The following is an 18,634-nucleotide window of genomic DNA, read 5'->3' as shown; positions in this document are numbered from 1 at the left end:
AGCTCTGTGGGCATTCCAGGGGTGCTGCCACAGTTTTGCTTCTCTGGGTCTCCCATTCCACAAAGACCTCAAAGGGCTGTGTGTTATTTCATCCTTGCTCTGCAGAGGCTTTACAAGCTGTCCTATACAGAAGACTCACTGATAAGTATTGACTGAATAATAATAGAACTATTTTCATAGAGCTCACCATTTACCAGGTACTGTTGGAAGCACTTTATACAGCTTAACTTATTTAATCCTTCCAACAATGCTATGTGCTAGGGCTATTATTGTCCCAGTTTATCAGAGAGGTTGGAAAACTACTCAAAGGCACACAGTAATCAGTGGCAGAGCCTAGATTTGAACTAAGACAGCTGGCCTTAGAGATTTTAACTATCATAGCAGATTGCCTTTCACAGAGGAACGAAAGTTTTGTTACATATCTAAGCACGTATCTTTAGGTTCTCTTTGAAATCATATCTCTGCTCTCACTTTAAGATCCTGAACAAATTATGGTTTAAGTAAATCCCATACTATGATTGTCAGAATATGTTTAAAAATCTCTGCTCATTAAGAAAAGACTGAAAAATGCTGTGAAATGAGCTCACAAACCACAGTAAAGCTGTGCCTGTAATTTATCCAACACACAAAGAGCCTGTGTCCGATGTTTATCTTTGAGAAAGTGTATGCACCAGAAAACATGAAGAAAGTTTGGATAACTTCAGTTGTAACTCTTATTATTAGCACAGGTAACATAATGTTAAGTTTAATTTCTCCCATTTGCCAATACTGTTATCTCAAACCCATAAGAAGTCAAACAAAAGGCCAGGAAACACGCCAGCTGGGAATTGTGTTTTCTATGCTCCTGTTCATCCTCCCAACAGCTTTCTTGAACCTGACCTACAAGAAGGCATCTGAATCCACTAAAGAGATGTATTGGGGTGTGGGAACATATCACAACTCTATGCAAGTGGTGGCATTTAATTTTAAATCTGATTTTATGGGAACTTTTGGAGGAATTTCATACAGTTGAGTTGCTCTCAAAGCTATTTTCCCTGAGGCGGGCATGTTTCAAATCTTACTGAATCCTGAGATATCTGCTTGGGCCCAGGTCTCTGCTCCAGGAGGGACTTTGCAGTGAGGGAAGAAAAAGTCTCCTAACCCTGAAGATCAGGGGCACCCCTCCCAGGAGATGGCAACTTCCAACTTCAGAGATAACACAAACTCGAGATAAGACTTATATTCTTTCATTTGATCTTCTTTCGAAAAGTCATGGAATTCCCTAGAATTACACGGTTCTGTCCCAGCCGCTTAGCAAGGCCCCTCTCTTGGTCACCACAGGCTCAGTGCCAGCACATGGCCTCTTCCTGAGAGTCCTGCCCCCGCCTGAGAGTTCCTGTTCCTGGCACCATGCCTTGGTCCTGTGCTCTCTGTCCATTCTTCCTTAGAAGGAAGTGGTCAGAGGACAGAGAAGGATATTTGTCCTGGTCACAGATTGAGGCTCCAAGGGCCCAGACAACCACTGTCATAGCACAGATGATAAAGCTGGGATCTGGGATCCTTTGGCAAGACAGGGGTGGGAGGAACTGCTCATGAGACAGAGCACACAAACCAAAGCTGGTTTAAAGGCAAGGATTGACCTGTTCACTAGCAAGTGACCATGGCAGGAAATCTGGGCTTCACCTAGTCAAATCGACGTGAGGTTCTAATCAGGAAGATGAATGCAAGTCTGCAGGGAGCCCACTACCAGCTTTGTGGGAATGGGTCTGCCCCCTGCAAGGTTCTGGGGTGCGGTGGACTAAAGGTGGGCTTTTCAGAGGCAGATCTGTGGGCTAGCCAACAGAAGACATGCCCACAGAGAGAGGTCAACTCAGGCACCTAACCAATCTGACAGCACCAGTTGTTAGAAAGCAAAGCATTTTAATAGGACTCTATGGTCATCTCTGACATCTGGTTGGAATCCTGGGACTGAGGGAGACCAAATTCCAATGCCTACCAGGCTGAGGTGACACCCTTTCCTGTACTTCCAGCTTTGGTCAACACCAGCTCAGAATAGGGGCAACCAAAGGGGAAGGCCTGTGAGTGAAAGGAAGCAGACCCAAAGGGCCAGAACTGCATGCTAATGATGAAAGGCTAGATGCTAGATTATAGCAAGCAAATCCTGAAAAACAGTACAGGCTGGCCCTCCACAGCTTTGACCACCTAGCCGTAACCTTCCTCCACAGCTGAAATGCTAGTCCTTGGACCTTATGGGGACATATGCTCTAAAAAGGAGAAAAGTTGCTTTATTCAGTCATCATTTATTCACCATAAAATTGACTGGTCATCATATACAATTCAATAATTTTAATAGATTTATAAAGCTGTGTACCATCACTATGATATAGTTTTGGAACATTTCTGTCACCCCTGAAAGTTCCCTTTGCCCATTTATTGTTAATCTCTACTCCCATCTTTAGATCTAAGCAACTATGAATCTACTTTCTGTTTCTATAAATTTACCTTTTCCAGATATTTCAAACAAATGGAATCATACAATATGGAATTTTTTGCATCTAAATTCTTTCACTTAGTTTAATGTTTTGGAGGTTCATCCATGTTGTAACATATATCAGCAGTTTGTTCCTTTTTATTATCAAATAACATTTCATTGAATGAATATACTAAGTTTTATTTATCCATTCACCAATTGATGAATATATTTGGGTTGTTTCCAGCTTCTTGTTATTATGAATAAAGCCGCTACAAACAACTGCACATATGTCTCTGTGTGGATATATGCTTTTCTTGGGTAGAATCCTACAGGTGCAATGCTGGGTAATAAGGTAATTTATGTGTAATGTTTTAAGAAACCACTAAACTTTTTTCCAAAGCAGCTACACCACTTAACATTTCCACCAGAGATCTACAGGGTCCCAGTTTCTCCACTTTCTCACCAACACTTGAAATTACCTGTCTCTTCTATGATAACCATTGTAGTGGGTGCAACGTGTAGAGTGTAAGGTATGTAGTAGCATCACATTGTGGTTTTAATAGCACTTCTCTAATGACTAATGATATTGAACATATTTTCATGAACTTGTTAGTCATTCGTACATATTCTTAAGAGAAATATCCACTTAAATCTTTTTGCCCATTTTTAATTGTATTTGTCATCATTGAGTTGTGAGAGTTCTTTATTTCATCATGGCAGCATTTGTTGAAAAGACTGCTTTCTCAATTTTTAAAAAATAGTTTGTGCAGGATTGGCATTATATTTTTCTTTAATACTTGATATACTTCACCAGTAAAGTAATCGTGGGCCTCGGCTTTTCGTGATTGGAAAGTTTTTAGCTAACAATTCAATTTCGTGGCTTGCTACAGGTTTATACAAATTATAACTTTTTATAACTTTTTATATTAGTTTTGGTAATTTGTGTCTCTCTAGGAATTTTTATATTTATGTTGCCTAAATCTTAGAATAAGCTTATTCATAATATTTCTTTATAATCCTTTTAATTTCTGTAGGTTCTGATTCCTTTTTCCCTTCCTAATTTTGATAGTGTTTTTTCTCTCTTATTTTCATAAACAGTCTAACTTAAGTTTTATAAATTCTGTTGATCTTTGCAAAGAACAAACTTTTGGTTTCATTACATTTCTGTGTGTATGTACACACATGTCATTGCATTCTGTTCTAATCTTTATTATCTCCTTTATTCTGCTTACTTTGAATCCCACTTGTACTTCTGTTTCTAGTTTCTTGTGGTGAAAGTTAAAGTTCTTGATTTGAGACTTCTCTTCTTGTCTAACATAGGCATTTAAAGCCTTTTTTTTTTTTTTTTTCTCTAAGCACTGCTTTAGCTGCATCCTGTAAGTTTTGGTATGCTGTGTTTTTATTTTTATTTAATTTAAAATATTTTCTAATTTTTCTTGTGATTTCTTAGTTGGCCCAGTTTAATTTAGCGGCATGTTGTTTTAAATTTCAAAATGTCTGGGAATTTCTCAGATTTCTTTCTGTCATTAATTTCAATTTAATTCTATTGTAGTCAGAGAACAGATTTTGTATAATTTCTTACATACATAAAATTCTTAAGTTTATATAAATTTGTTTAATGACCTAGCTAGCATATTGTTTATACTAGAGAATGTTCCGAGTACACTTGAAAAGAATGTATCATGCAGTCATTGTGTGGAGAACTCTTATGTGTTTGGTCAAATTGGTTAATCTTCTGTGTCCTTATTGTTTTTCTGTCTACATAGTCAATGAATTATTGAGAATGGAACATTGAAATCAGCAATTATTCTAGAATTATCTATTTCATCTTTCAATTTTCTGTTTTTGCTTCATGTATCTGAGGCTCTGTTGTTAGGAACATATACATTTATAATTGTCATATCTATCTGATGTGTTGACTCTTTATAATTACGAAATTCTTTTTTATCTGAAAGTTACCACCTCTATTATTTTTATTGTTTGCATGGTACATCTTCCTCCATCCTTTGGGCACTCTCCATTTACTGCACGTGTATGTTGTCCCAACCACGAGCATGCAACACATGGGCACAATTAACTCCAGCTCATGGAAACAAGGAGCACAGCCAGGGGTGATGGCAGAAAAGCAGGAAGGCTGAGAGAAAAGGGGAATAGCCCTCTGGTCCCACAGCTTCTGGGGATGGGCTCTGTGTATCTCAGGATCCCACAGGATATTGCATCAAAAGCGGGGATAGCTACTTTGATATCCTCTTTCAGATAGATCTTACAGAGGAGAGAGAGAGAGCATTACAACATACACATGTGATTTGTACAGTCTACTGGTACCAACATTCTGTCACTTTGAAGTATGGAAACCTCACTTCTATTTAGTTCACTTTACCTTTCTAACTTTTGAATATAATACTCTTCTTGAGTATCAGATGGTTTTATCATTTTTGTTTTAATCATAAAATACTATTTTTAAAATTCATGAGGAAAAAAATAGTCTACTCATATACATACTTTTATGCTCTTTCTAGTACTCCTTCTTCCTTCCTAATGCACCAAGATTTTATCTTCTATTTTGAGAATTTCTTTCAGCTATTGTTTCAAAGTAGTGACAAATTTCTTTAGTTTCCCTTCATCTGAGAATGTCTTTATTTACCTTTTTTCCTAAAAGATAGTTTTTCTGGGTATAGAATTTGTGCTTGACAGTTCTTTTCTCTCAGTATTTGAAAAAAGTTGAGCCTTTTCTTTCTGTTCTCCATGGATTCAGATGAAAAATGCACTGTCATTCAAATTTGTGTTCCCCTATAGGTAATGCATTGTTTTCCTCTGGCTGCTTTTAAGATTTTTTCTTTGTCTTTGGTTTTCATAATTTTCTTTTCACTCTTTCAGAGTCCTCCTTTGGTTGTCTTTTATATTATTTTTAGGGTTTATAGTTGTGTTTAGCATGAAAGAGCAGGGAGAATTTGACCTGTGCCATATTGTCTAAATTGAAAGTCTCACATTTTTAATCACTATGAGTTTGTAATATCTACTATAACTATTATGTTACCTGTGAAGTGTGTCCCACCAGTTAAAAAGTTTAGTATCTTAGCACATATATTAGTAATGCCTATATTCTGCAGAATGGGGCATAGGACAAGCAGGTATTGTTGGAAGGTAAAGCGTGCTTGTGGTCAGAAGGCATCAAAATAGTTCAGTCCAGCTGCCAACCTCTTTCTAATTGAGGGAACAGTTCTCCAGCAGCAGGCACCTAGCCTCCTCAAGCATGCATGTTGCACCAGCACTAACCATATGTTTATTGGATATTCTGAGAGTAACAGCTAGGGCATGGAGCCTAGAAACACGCGAATGCATGCAGAACACATTTTAAGGCTAATTTGTGAACTAATATGCAGATCTTCAGGTAAAGATACGAATTTAACCAATTTATCGGTAATATAAAAAGAAAGCAAAATAGCAAAGAGTTTTATTTGAAAAAAGAAAGAAAATATTCCTACCTGTTCTGAGGGCATTTCACCAAATAATGTCTCGCTGTGAAAGGAAAAAGAAATGGAAGATGATAAATAAATGCTACTTTAGATATATATGCTTCAGGGATTATGAGGATATATAGATGTCCATGTGTTGCCCAGATGTTAGCACAAGCTACCTTTCATTTTTCACACCTCTCAGGGTTTTCATACCTTCTCTTTGGATGAATAGAGTAGAGCCAGAACATGGACACCACAGTGACTTGATACTGTTCCACACCTGGATCAAGCCAGCCATGAAGCCATACAGCCCATATTTCCTGGTTACAGAGCTCAAAACATCAAATTTTTTGCCAGGTTGAGTTGGGTTCTAAACTGAAGGGCTCTGGAGTAACAGGGTCACCCAGCTCCTGGGGTCTACCTTAGTGATGAGAAAGCCTTTTGGCACCACCAGTCTCCACTTAGATGCTCCTCTCTATAAAATGGGTTTTCATCCTCTGATCTATGTTCTTCTAGGACTAAGAAGATGCCCTTGGAAAAGCAGTCTTAGAGAAAGATATCCTCCACAGTAGGTCTCCTTGAGAAAAACCAGAGTCTAGATGTAGAGGAAAATAAGAATACCTAAGCAGTTATCCTACCAAGTGTCCAATCTAAGCTCACAGTCGAGTTCACCTCAAACGGAAGTAAAGCTGAAGCAGCCACAAGGCCCTGGGTTTTTGTTGTATATTGTTACATCAATGGCCCTACTGATCATATTTCCTTATATCCATCCACACCCATGTGTAATCCCCTCCTACGCTGATTTTGGATTGGCCACTTGGCATGATTTGAACAATGAAACATTAGCCAATGTGTCATAGGCAGAGGTATAAAAGGCCCCTGTGCTCAAAGGTTTGTTCTCTCCCTTTCCTCTCCCCCCCACCTCCCCTCTCCACCACCAACCCCCCGTCCCCCGGCCTCCTGACAGGAAATTCTTCTGCTACCATGTGAAGAAGTCTGACTAGCCTACTAGAAGATGAGACCACATGGAACAGATGCAAGTCATCCTAGCTGAGGCTCCAAAGCAGCCAGGCCCCAGCTGATCTACCATTGGACTATAGCTGCATGAGTGAATGACTCCAGCTGAGACCAGAACAATTTAGCTAAGCTCAGCCCAAATTTCTGACCTTCAGAATTATGAGAAAATAAAATTTTGTTGTTTTATGCCATACATCTGGAGTGATCTGTTAGGCAGGTGACCAATGCAAGGTCCAGACCAGGATGACAGAATCTCAACTTTAGAGGGGCCTTTTTAGGTTTATCTGGGCCAGCCTCCTATTAGTATCTAAACTCTCTCTGTATTCCATTTACTGAGCAACTACTATGTGCTGGGTAATTTATAGATGCAACAAAAATAAAGCCATAATTAGTATTTATTGAACATGTCATATGTTCCTAGCAATATTCTAAGCTTATTATCCAGATCAGTGGTCTTCATATGAGGTTTGCATACCCTGGGCACTCTTAAGAAGGATGGTTTTACAGAAATCTATTTCTAGATCCTCAACCTTCATGGTATTCATTCCTAATAATTCATTCTCCTGGAATACGTCTGAGGTCAGGCTATATTCCTTTCCTCCCTCCTGTATATAATCCTTTCTACTTCAGAAAACCCAGGCACCTGTCACCCATGCTGATTTATACTATTGAGGCTTGTCCTGGGGCCCAAAACCATCTTGGTGTCCTGGGCACCAAACAAGATGATTTAAAATATTGGTGCCAGTGCTGAGAAGCAAATGACTAATGACTGGGCCATTAACTTCACTAAAGGGAGGGTTCCAATACTTTGCTTTCAACAAGAATTTAATAATGACCTAATCCAGTTGTCAGTTGGTAGTGTATTAAAAATCATTTTTGATGAAATTTAAAACAACAACAAAAAACAATAGAAAAAATAAGTGCAACAAAGAGCTGGTTCTTTGAGAAGGTTAAAAAAATTGACAAACCCTTGGCTAGACTCATTAAAGAAAAAAGAGAAAGGACATACATAAACAAAATCAGAGATGAAAGAGGGGAAATTATGACTGACATCGCAGAAATACAAAGGATCATGCAAGAATACTATAAAAAAGTATATAACACCAAATTTAATAACCTAGAAGAAATGGACCAATACTTAGAAAAATACAACCTTCCTAGATATAATCAAAAAGAACTGGAAAATCTAAATAGACCAATCAGCAGTATGGAAGTGAAACAATCATCAAAAACCTATCAGAAAGGAAAAGTCCCGGACCAGATGGCTTCACCAGTGAATTCTACCAAACACTCAAAGATTTAATACCTATTCTCCTTAAACTCTTCCAAAAAATCGAAGAGGAGGCAATACTTATCAACACATTTTATGAGGCCAATATTACTCTGATACCAAAACCTGGTAAAGATAATACACACAGACCAATATTTACTACAAACCAATATCTCTCATGAGCACAGATGCAAAAATCCTAAAGAAGATACTAGCGAACCAAATACAGCAACATATTAAAAAGATTATGCACCACGATCAAGTGGGCTTCATCCCAAAGGCACAAGGATGGTTCAACATACACAAATCTATTAATGTGATATACCACATAGACAAATTAAAAAATAAGACTCATATGATCATATCAATAGATGCAGAAAAAGCCTTTGACAAGATACAGCATCCATTTATGATCAAAACACTTCACAAAATCAGTATAAGAGGAAAGTACCTTAACATAATAAAGGCCATATATGACAAACCCTCACCCTCAACAGTGAAAAATTGAAAACCTTCCCTCTAAGATCAGGAACAAGGCAAGGCTGTCCACTATCACCACTGTTATTCAGTATGATATTGGAGGTCCTAGCAAGTCCAATTAGACAAGAGAAAGATATTAAAGGCATCCAAATAAGAAACAAAGAAGTCAAACTGTCACTATTTGATGATGACATGATTCTCTATATAGAAAACCCTAAAGAATTTACAAGAACACTCCTAGAAACAATAAACAAATACAGTGAAGTTTCTGAATACAAAATCAATGTTCAAAAATCCACAGCATTCCTATACTCTAATAATGAAGTGTCAAAAAAAGAAGTAGAAAAAATAATTCCTTTTGCAATTGCACCAAAAAAGAATAAAATATCTAGGAATAAATTTAATGAAACATGTGAAGGACCTATATAATGAAAACTACAAGACCCTATTAAAAGAAATCGAAGAAGATACAAAGAAATAGAAAGATATTTCACGTACTTGGATTGGAAGAATCAACATAGTTAAAATGACCATATTACCTAAAGCATTATACAGATTTAAAGCAATCTCCATCAAAATTTCATTGGCATTTTTTAAAGAAATAGAACAAAAAAATCATCGGATTTGTATGGAAGCACAAAAGACCCTGAACTGCCAAAGCCATCCTAAGAAAAAAGAATGAGGCTGGAGCATCACTCTTCCCTACTTCAAATTATATTACAAAGTGACAGTAATCAAAACGGCATGGTATAGGTAGAAAAAGAGACACATGGACCAGTGGAAAACAATCAAGAGTCCAGAAGTAAGCCCATATTTATATGGGCAAATAATTTTCAACAAAAAAAGCCAAAACCATACAGTAGAGAAAGGAAAGCCTCTTCAATAAATGGTGCTGGGAAAACTAGAAGACCACCTGCAAAAGAATGAAACTAGACTTTTTTCTATCACCACACACCACAATTAACTCAAAATGGATTAAGGACCTGAATATAAGACCTGAAACAATAAAATGCATAAAAGAAAACATAGGAACTAAACACAAGGGCCTTGGACTTAAAGAGGATTTTATGAATTTGACCTCAAAGGCAAGGGAAGCAAAAACAAAAATAAATGAATGGGACTAAAAATTTTCTGCTCAGCAAAAGAAACTGTCAACATGATAAAGGGACAACCATCTGAATGGGAAAATATATTTGCAAGGAATGCCTCCGATAAGGGCCTAATATCCAAAATATACAAAGAACTCATACAAATCAATAACAACAACAACAACAAAAAAACAAATGACCCAATCAAAAAACGAGCAGAACACCTGAACAGACACTTCTCCCTAGTGGACATACAAATGGCCAATAAATATATGAAAAGACACTCAACATCGCTAACTATTAGGGAAATACAAATCAAAACCACAATGAGATACCATCTCATACCAGTTAGAATAGCTATAAACAACAGGACAAGTAATAACAAATGTTGGAGAGGATGTGGAGAAAAAGGAACCCTCATACACTGCTGGTGGGATTGCAAATTGGTACAGCCACTATGGAAAACAGTATGGAGGTTCCTCAAAAAACTAAGAATTGACCTACCATATGATCCAGCAATCCCTGTACTGGGTATTTACCCCAAAGACTTGAAAACTCATATTCGTAAAGATATTTGCACACCGATGTTCATAGCAGCATTATTCACAGTGGCCAGGACATGGAAGCAACCAAAGTGTCCTATGATAGATGATTGGCTAAAGAAGCTGTGGTACATATATACAATGAAATATTACTCAACCATAAGAAGAAATGAAATACTACCATTTGCGACAACATAGATGGACCTCAAGATAATCATGCTAAGTAAAATAAGCCAGACAGAAAAAGTTGAAAGTCACATGATATCACTTATATGTGGGATATAAACCTAAAAGCAACAAATGAACAGGACAAAGAAAGTCTAACAGACATGGACAATGGACTGACTAGTGGTTATCACAGGGTAGGGGGTGAGGCAGGAGAGGGGAGATAGATAAAGTAAAGGGGGTCAAATATAGTGGGGGAAGGGAAGGGTGCAGTGGGTAAAGGAGATCAAATATATGGTAGCTGAAGGAAACTGGACTTTGGGTAGTAATCACACAATAGAATATATAGATGTCATATTATAATGTATACCTAGAAATTATATAATTGTATTAACTGATGTTACCCCAATAAACTTAATAAAAACTTTTAAAAATCATTTTTGATGCTAGATCACTCTATGCGCTTTATGGCTTTTGACATGTAACTTGTAAACAGGTTAAAGTATTGAGTGGCATAAAAAAAACTTCATCCATCCCTGCCTCTTTTTATATTGAATGAGGTATTTCAAAGCTAACATCTATTTTAAAAAATAGGAATAAAATCGATGCAAATTTTATCACTAACCAAATTCACACAAGGGTATACGAAGTAAAATAAAAATCCATTTTAATAGAAATATATTTCTCATAAACTTGATTTCTTATAATTAGTTATTTATCTAAATTTACATTTGTGTTGTTCTGATTAATTTTATACTCATTTTCCAAATCTTATTAATTGTGCAATATTGATAACTCAATCCAAAAAAAAAAATTTAAACCTAGAGACTTATTGAATAATGAATAAAAAATTTAATTTAAATTTGTATATCCACATTATTTTACAGGGAAGTATAATATGGTGAACAATAAAAAACTTTCGAAAGAAAAGATGCACTAAAGTAGGATAAAATTTTGTGGGGGAAGTGAACTGAAGATAAAAGCTCAAGGAGAAAAAGAAACAATACAAAATTTCTAATAGGTAATGTTTATTCATGAAATCTTTTGAAATCACCAAAGGTAGTTACTAGTTAGACGTAAAAGAAAGATTTAACCATTTTATTTTACGATGTTAATATTTGTGATGCTCCGGAAATTACATCCTTTGCATCGATTTATATTTATGATGAAAAAGTTTAGATGTCAATAAAACACATTCAAGGGTACAGTTTTTGAAATGATTTTAAGGGCTATGCAAGCAAAAATGTTTGAAGACCACTACTTTGTACTCTAATATTCATAATAACCTTGTAATTACGCCAATTTTACAGTGTAGGTTATTGAGGCACAGAGAGGTTAATGACTGCTCAATGTCACACAGCTAGTGTTAGGCACTGAGCTGTACTCTTCAAAATTCATACCTCAAAATGTGACTGTATTTGGAGATAGGTCCTTTAAAGATCTGGTTAAGTTAAAATGAGGTCATTAGGGTGGGCTCTAATTTAATATGACTGTGTCCTCATAAGAAATGGAGGTTAGGAAACAGACATGCACAGAGGAAAGACCACATGAAGGCACAGAAGACAGCCAACTATAAGCTTTGCTATGGCAGCCTGAGCAGCTAACACACTTGAGAAAGGACAAAACTGGGCAGCCTAACTCCAGAGTCCTCTTTTAACTACTTTCACCATTCTCAGAGAAACTGGGCAGCTGATGGTAGGGTTCCTACAGACAAAACTGATAAAACAGGATAAATGGCAGGCCTACAGTACCACAGCTAGAGCAGGGCACAGCTGGGACTGGAGCCCTAGGAAACGCCATGTGCTGCCTGACATGTGTTTTGAGAAGTCAAATCCAGTGGCAGTGAGATGAGCAGCCTAGAGATCAGAAAAGGCTCCCATAATAGTTGGCCTTGGGAGTGAGGGGCTGACTTAGAAGGACCATAAACCCAGTGAGGATGGTCAGGGCCAGGCACAGAAGATACACCTGTGCTGGCACTTGCCAATAGAAGCTTACGAGGTCTCAGTATCATAATGCAGGGCCAATGCCTGCTTAATGAAGAGGACTGCCCAAGGGGATAAAAGTCATTCTAGACACCAAAGGTGAGATACATGAGCATCTGAGAAATAGGCCTTGCCAAGAATAAACCTTAAGTATGGATAGAATAATCAGTGCTCATTACATAAATGTGTTAACCTATCTTCCCTTGGGCTTCCCAGAGCAGAGCTGGTAAGACAAAGGTTCAAGTGCAAAGAGTCTACGTGGGAAATGATCCAAGGAAACGCACTGGAGAGTGGGGAAGTGAGAACAGGGAGAGAAGGAAGCCAATAAAGGGTGATCCTGCAGTCAGTGCCACCATGGGCCATGGCCTGTCACCCAGTGTGCTTGACCTGGAGGCCCCCGGCTACAAGCAAGACAACCATCCTGCATAGAAATGAAAATACAATACAAAGTCCTGTTTAAATGGTGATCTTATGTCTACAGCCATGCTACCTTGAACAAGCCTGATCCCATCTGATCTCAGAAGCTAAGCAGGGTTGGGCCTGGTTAGTACTTGGATGGGAGACCACCTAGGAAGACCAGGTGCTGTAGGCGTAAAAAAATAATCTTTAGGACTTTGAAGATTCTAATCAAGGAAAATATCTGTGAGCACCATTCTCTGCCTCCTCAGCTGGGGCCACACTGCTCCCAAACCCTGCCTCAAGTCATGAACCCCAGGTGGCTATCAAGCACTGAAAATGTGACTAGTCCAAAATGAGAGGTGCTAGAAGTGTGAGATCATGTCTGATTTCAGCCTTAGTGTGAAAAAAGGAATGTAAAATATTTCATTCAGAATCTTTATATTGTTACATGTTAAAATGATATTTTGGATATATCGGGTTAAATAAAATAGATTAAAATTAATTTCACCTCTTTCTTTTTACCTTTTTAAATGCAACTGCTAAAAAAATGTCCAATTATACCCATGGCTCAGGACAGTGCGAAGGGCCCTAGCAGCTGGAATGGTTAATGCTGCAGTCCTCATGACTACGATGGAGGGAACTGCACACAGGAGAAGGGCTCCCCAGAGCTGCCCGTGTCCAGGACTGGCCACTATATAGCACGAACAACTCTGCAAGGTAAAGGGAACCTTACATTGGGAACACTTGGGGCCTGAGAAGTCCAGCTTTGTAAGTGCAAAAGCTTGAACTCAGGCTCTAACTCCAGTGCTCTCTTTACTTAGTCCCTGGGGAGGCTGACAAGCCTCCACACAGGGAAGACAGGCTCTCTCCTGAAGACTGCAGTGGGTCCACAGAGCCAGCAAGCCTTCCTACACGCTCTGCAGACAAGCCTGTACCTCAGAAGTGCTAGAGAGGAAAGCTTATGCTTAGGATGACCAAGTGTCACTGACGCCATGCTAGTGAGCCCTTTGCTCTCCCTGAGGCCCTGAGGTTGCCCCCTGCTCCTCCTTATTCACAGCCACCCCATTCTGTGCTTTGTGGTCTTGCCCGATGAGTGTACCTGTGAGTGGGACACAGCCCCCTAGCTCCTTCTTTCTTGTAGGTCTTGGAGAAAATATCACAGGCCCTTTGTTCCCATGGCCATGGTGGAGCAGCACAGAGCACGCTTATGGCAAAGGGATGTAGGTGTCTAGGCAGGCACTAAGAAGGCCTGGCTCTGGAGCTAGCACAAGGAGTGCAAGATAAACTAAGTCAAAATGAACATGGAGAGTAGACACAAAGAGGTTAGGCTGTTCTCTTCCCTGTCTGGTTCTGGTGCGCCTTCAGAACTGTCCTTTGAAAAGCTCACACACAAAAGGTTGGCGGATAATCGGGACTACACCAAAGCAGTGAGTCCAGACTAACTTCCCAAGAAGCAAAGATCTTTGGAAACCAGTATGTTTGAGGAGCTGCTAGAATAACTTGGGGCTTAGCTCTGGGCCACCAGGTTGGTGTTTTCCAGTTGACTTGAAATGTAGAGGCCCTGGAATGCAGTTCCGGGCCCCCTGGCACAAAGATCAGGAACAGAAAGTCATAGCTTTGGAGGGGAGTAGAAAGCATATTTGTGCTTGGCAAGCAGCACATAGGTTCCATTAACTCGAACTCATGGGAACAATGAGTGCCTCAAAAAAAGAAGGCAGTGTAAGGCCAGTGGTGAGGGCAGCACAGCAGAAAGGCTGAGAGAGAAGGGGGCTGGGCCTCTGGTGCCCTGGCTTCCAGGATGGGCTTTGCTTATCTCAGGGTCCATGGAAGATCATATCAGGAGTGAGGCATCTACTCTGATCTGCTGAGGGAGTGGGAGAACAAGTGCTGGACTCATCTCTGCTTCCCACATGTGTATAAGAAGCCTGCAAACCTGGATGCTCTGTGGCTCCCATATAGGCAGGAAGGCTTTGTTTTCCTGTGTGGTCAGGATGCAGAAGGCCCAACAAACACACACTTGCATAGAAAACTCAGAAACCATCAATATAACAAGGCAGTTTATACTGTTATTGGTCCTTAGTAAGGCCTAGGCCCTCCGCACACCAAGCACTGTTATAAGCTCTTTATACATATTAATAGTTTTAATCAAGATGATGCAAGTTATGATGTACTGAATATAAGAATATACTATATTTGAGTTATAAGAATGATGTTGGTTTTTATTTAGACACATGTGATTTGGCCCACAAATGCCTGACTGCCCCCAGTGGGTTCCATAACTATCTGGAGCCAACCCATAAAAGGAGCAGCCTTCTGGTGTGCAGTGTGACATAAGGGATGTGCCCTGTCTCCAGTCTTACTCTGGCACCTGCTAGAACCTGCTGCTTTGGAATTGCTGCCACGCTTTCCCCCTAATTCCTGCCCAACCCTGCCTGGGCAAGAATGGTGCAGTGCTCCCTGAGAATGAGCTGCTTGCCTGGTGAACGCCTGAGCACTACCAGTCCTCAGGGTCCACAGTGGTCATAATTATGCCCCAGCTACACAGAGTGACTGGGGTGTATCCCTCACTCATCCTTCAGCTGAGAGCTTCCCTTTGGGTCTGGAAATAGCAAAGACAGCAATCAGATTTTTGTGTGAGGTGATTTAAAGATGACCACAAATTCTTTGCCACTCTTGCCACAGAGAGGTGGACTTTCCTTCCTACCCTGAGTCTGGGCTGCCCTCACAACTTGTTTTACCCAACAGGATATGGCAGGGTGACAAGTGTGCCAGCATCCAGTCTAGGCATGCTCTTGGAACCAAATCGCCAAGTAGGGCGGTCTGGCCACCCACTCTGCTGAAGAGAGCAGAGGCAAAGAGAGAGAGAGAGAGAACCAATGCTGCCAGCCTTGCTGTCCCATCTGTCTTAGAAGCTAGACCCAAGGCTGAGAGGGGCACCACCCTAGATTTCTAGTCCCAGTCAACTCCAGATGACTGACACCGCAAGGAGACTCCAGGTGACTGCTGGCAGAACGACCTACCTAGCCCAGCCCAGATTTCAGAATCTTGAGAAAATAAATGTTGAAAGCCTTTTTGTTCAGGATGTTTTTTTATGCATCAATAGATAACTGGAATATCTAGAGATTAGCAGTGTGTACTTGGGGTAAGAGCTCATTCAATGACAAGAAACACAATTACTCTAAGTTACATCTTCAGAACCAGGAAAGATCTTTGACCTAAAACAAGGCCATAGTGTTCAGATCCCCTCCATCCATACAGATCATATTTTTTGTTTGTTTGTTTTTAAATTTCATTAAGAAAACAATTTGGAGGTCTGAGCTCCTCACTGCAAATCTACCTGCCAACCTGCTCCTGGAATGCCACTGATTCTGATCCAGGGGCTGCCACCCTGGGCACCATAAAGGCAAATGAACCCTCTCAAACCTGCCTGCAGTGGTGACAGCGGTCTCAGAGGATGGCTTCTGTTGATGTCCTGCAGAGGAAGGCACGGGGTTTGGAACTGGAGAGGATAGGTTTGGGGTCTGGTTCAATATCTGAGCAATTCACCTGCACTCTGCATGCCCCTAGTTTTTGTCTGTGAAATAGACCTAATAAAACAACTTGTATGCCAGAGAAAATATTAGGATGGAAGCAGACCCCCACTGTGCCTATCTCCAGGGGTTCCTGGAAGCCTCATCTCCTCCAATTCAAGGGACAGAGTATCAGATCTAGGAAAAGTATGGTTAAAGTCCAAGGTTTTCAGTGGGGATGGTCCCACTTGTGAGAGCGTTTGAAACTCTCTGGGATGTGTCTAATTATCACACAGACTGAGGACAATACTTGACAACTGGTAGGCAGAAGGCAGCCATTGCTGGATATCCAGCAATATACAAGACAGTCCACAAATGATTTGCCTCACAGGCCTCTGAATGACCCTCCTGACATTCACACAGAGAAGAAAAACCTGTTTGTCAGAGCCTGGGACCTAAATCCATTTTACATGTAAAAACAAGGTAGGTTTTTGCCTCATTTTAATACACAGTAAATGTTTGAAGAACATAAAAATCAGAGAGTATGCTTTTTTTTTTTTTAAATTTGAAACCTTATCAATAACTGGTATTTTAGAAATCTCATCACTATGAGCAGTGCTGCTCCTGGACTTTAAGGTATATCTGTGTCAATCTATACTTTTCCCTGTCACATGCATACACACACACACACACATACACACACACACACACACTCACAATAATATATAAATATTATTTATATATTAACATACAATATCAATATATAAATAACACATGTATATATACATAACACATATATACATATATGTGTATATATGTGTATATATATTATTTATTTAAAACATATATAAATACATGTAAATATAATATATGTAATATAATAAATGTAATATACAGTCATGTGCTTTTAATGACAGAGATATGTTCTAAGAAGTGTGTTGTTAGGAAATTTCATTGTGAGAACATCATAGAGTGCACTTACACAAACTATAAGATGGTATGGCCTACTGCTCACCTAGGCTGTGTAAGACAGCTTATCGCCTCTAGGCTACAAACCTTTATAGCATGTTACTGTATTGAATACTGTAGACAATTGTAACACAATGGTAAGTATTTGTGTATCTAAACACATCTAAATGTAGAAAAGGTACACTAAAAACATAATATAAAAGATAAAAAATGGTACACCTGTATAGGGCATGATTGTACCTTTACCATGAATGGAGCTTGCAGGACTGGAAGTTGCTCTGGGTGAGTCAGTGAATGAATGGTAAGTGAATGTGAAGGCCTAGGGCATTACTGTACACTACTGTAGTCTTTAAAAACACTGCACACTTAGGCTACACTAAATTTATAAAACAATATGAGATTAAATCAAGCACAAGGGAAAATAATGGAATCGAGAGACGTGGTAAACATGAGATGTACGAAGCTGTCAGGGTAATATGACATACTGTTATAGCAATCTATCTTTTCTTTTTTATTAAAGTAGAAAGAGGACGCTCTAAAATAATGATAAAAAGTATTAGTATAGTAAATGCATGAACCAGTAAAAGTCATTTATCATTATCAGGTATTATGTACTAGACAAAACTGTATGTGTTATACTTTAATATAACTGGCAGCACTAGGTGATAGGAATTTTTCAGTTCCATTGTACTCTTGTGGGACCGTCATCATCTATGTGGTCCTTCATTTACCAAAGCATCGTTATATGGCACATGACTATACAGACATTTAATATATATCATGTATGTATGTTATATGTAAATGTAATATATATAAATATATACATATATGTAAAATCCTTTCAAATACACAGAAAGTTTTCTCTGAAATTCAAACTTATTCAAAAGATGAAGTGCAAAACAAGTACTATAAATTATTTTCTATTTATTTCTTTATATTTTAGAGCATTAAATTGTTTCGGGGGGGACAGGTAGCATATCTTATCTATGAGTTTCATTTCAAGATAGTAATGGGATCATTTCAATATATTTGTTATAAAAGAGAGTGCTGGATAGGATAGAGTTAAGAACTGGCACTAAGGCCTTGCTACTCAAAGTGTGGCCTCACACCAGCAGAGGTAGCACCACCTGGGATCTCATCAGAAATGCAGACTCTCAGGCCTGCCCAGATGCACTGAATCAGAATCTGCATTTGAGCAGGTTCCCAGGTGAATGGTCTGCTACTGCAGGTTGGGGCGGTGCTGCTCTAAGGGGTCCAGGCAAGGGCTATCACCAGGACTCTCATGGGGCAGGACCTGCCCTGC

General features: G+C 39.2%; 1 protein-coding gene and 1 non-coding gene across 3 annotated transcripts in view; one reads left to right on the top strand and one right to left on the bottom strand.

The window, feature by feature from the left end:
* Positions 1 to 18,634, bottom strand: part of VSTM4 (V-set and transmembrane domain containing 4) — a 93,716-nt gene that overhangs the window by 28,535 nt on the left and 46,547 nt on the right. For both annotated transcript variants that reach the window (XM_016135661.2, XM_016135662.2), the window contains exon 5: positions 5,938 to 5,971. In XM_016135661.2, coding sequence (XP_015991147.1) covers positions 5,938 to 5,971 — 34 coding nt within the window. The remainder of the gene's footprint in view (positions 1 to 5,937; positions 5,972 to 18,634) is intronic.
* Positions 12,928 to 13,046, top strand: LOC118604298. Its single transcript, XR_004951677.1, has one exon. It is a non-coding gene; the product is annotated as a 5S ribosomal RNA (ribosomal RNA).

The sequence above is a fragment of the Rousettus aegyptiacus genome, unplaced genomic scaffold, assembly GCF_014176215.1.
Source record: "Rousettus aegyptiacus isolate mRouAeg1 unplaced genomic scaffold, mRouAeg1.p scaffold_m13_p_6, whole genome shotgun sequence".
Lineage (NCBI taxonomy): Eukaryota > Metazoa > Chordata > Mammalia > Chiroptera > Pteropodidae > Rousettus > Rousettus aegyptiacus.
Note: the sequence above shows the minus strand (reverse complement) of the source record. Positions and strands in the feature narration are given on the sequence as shown.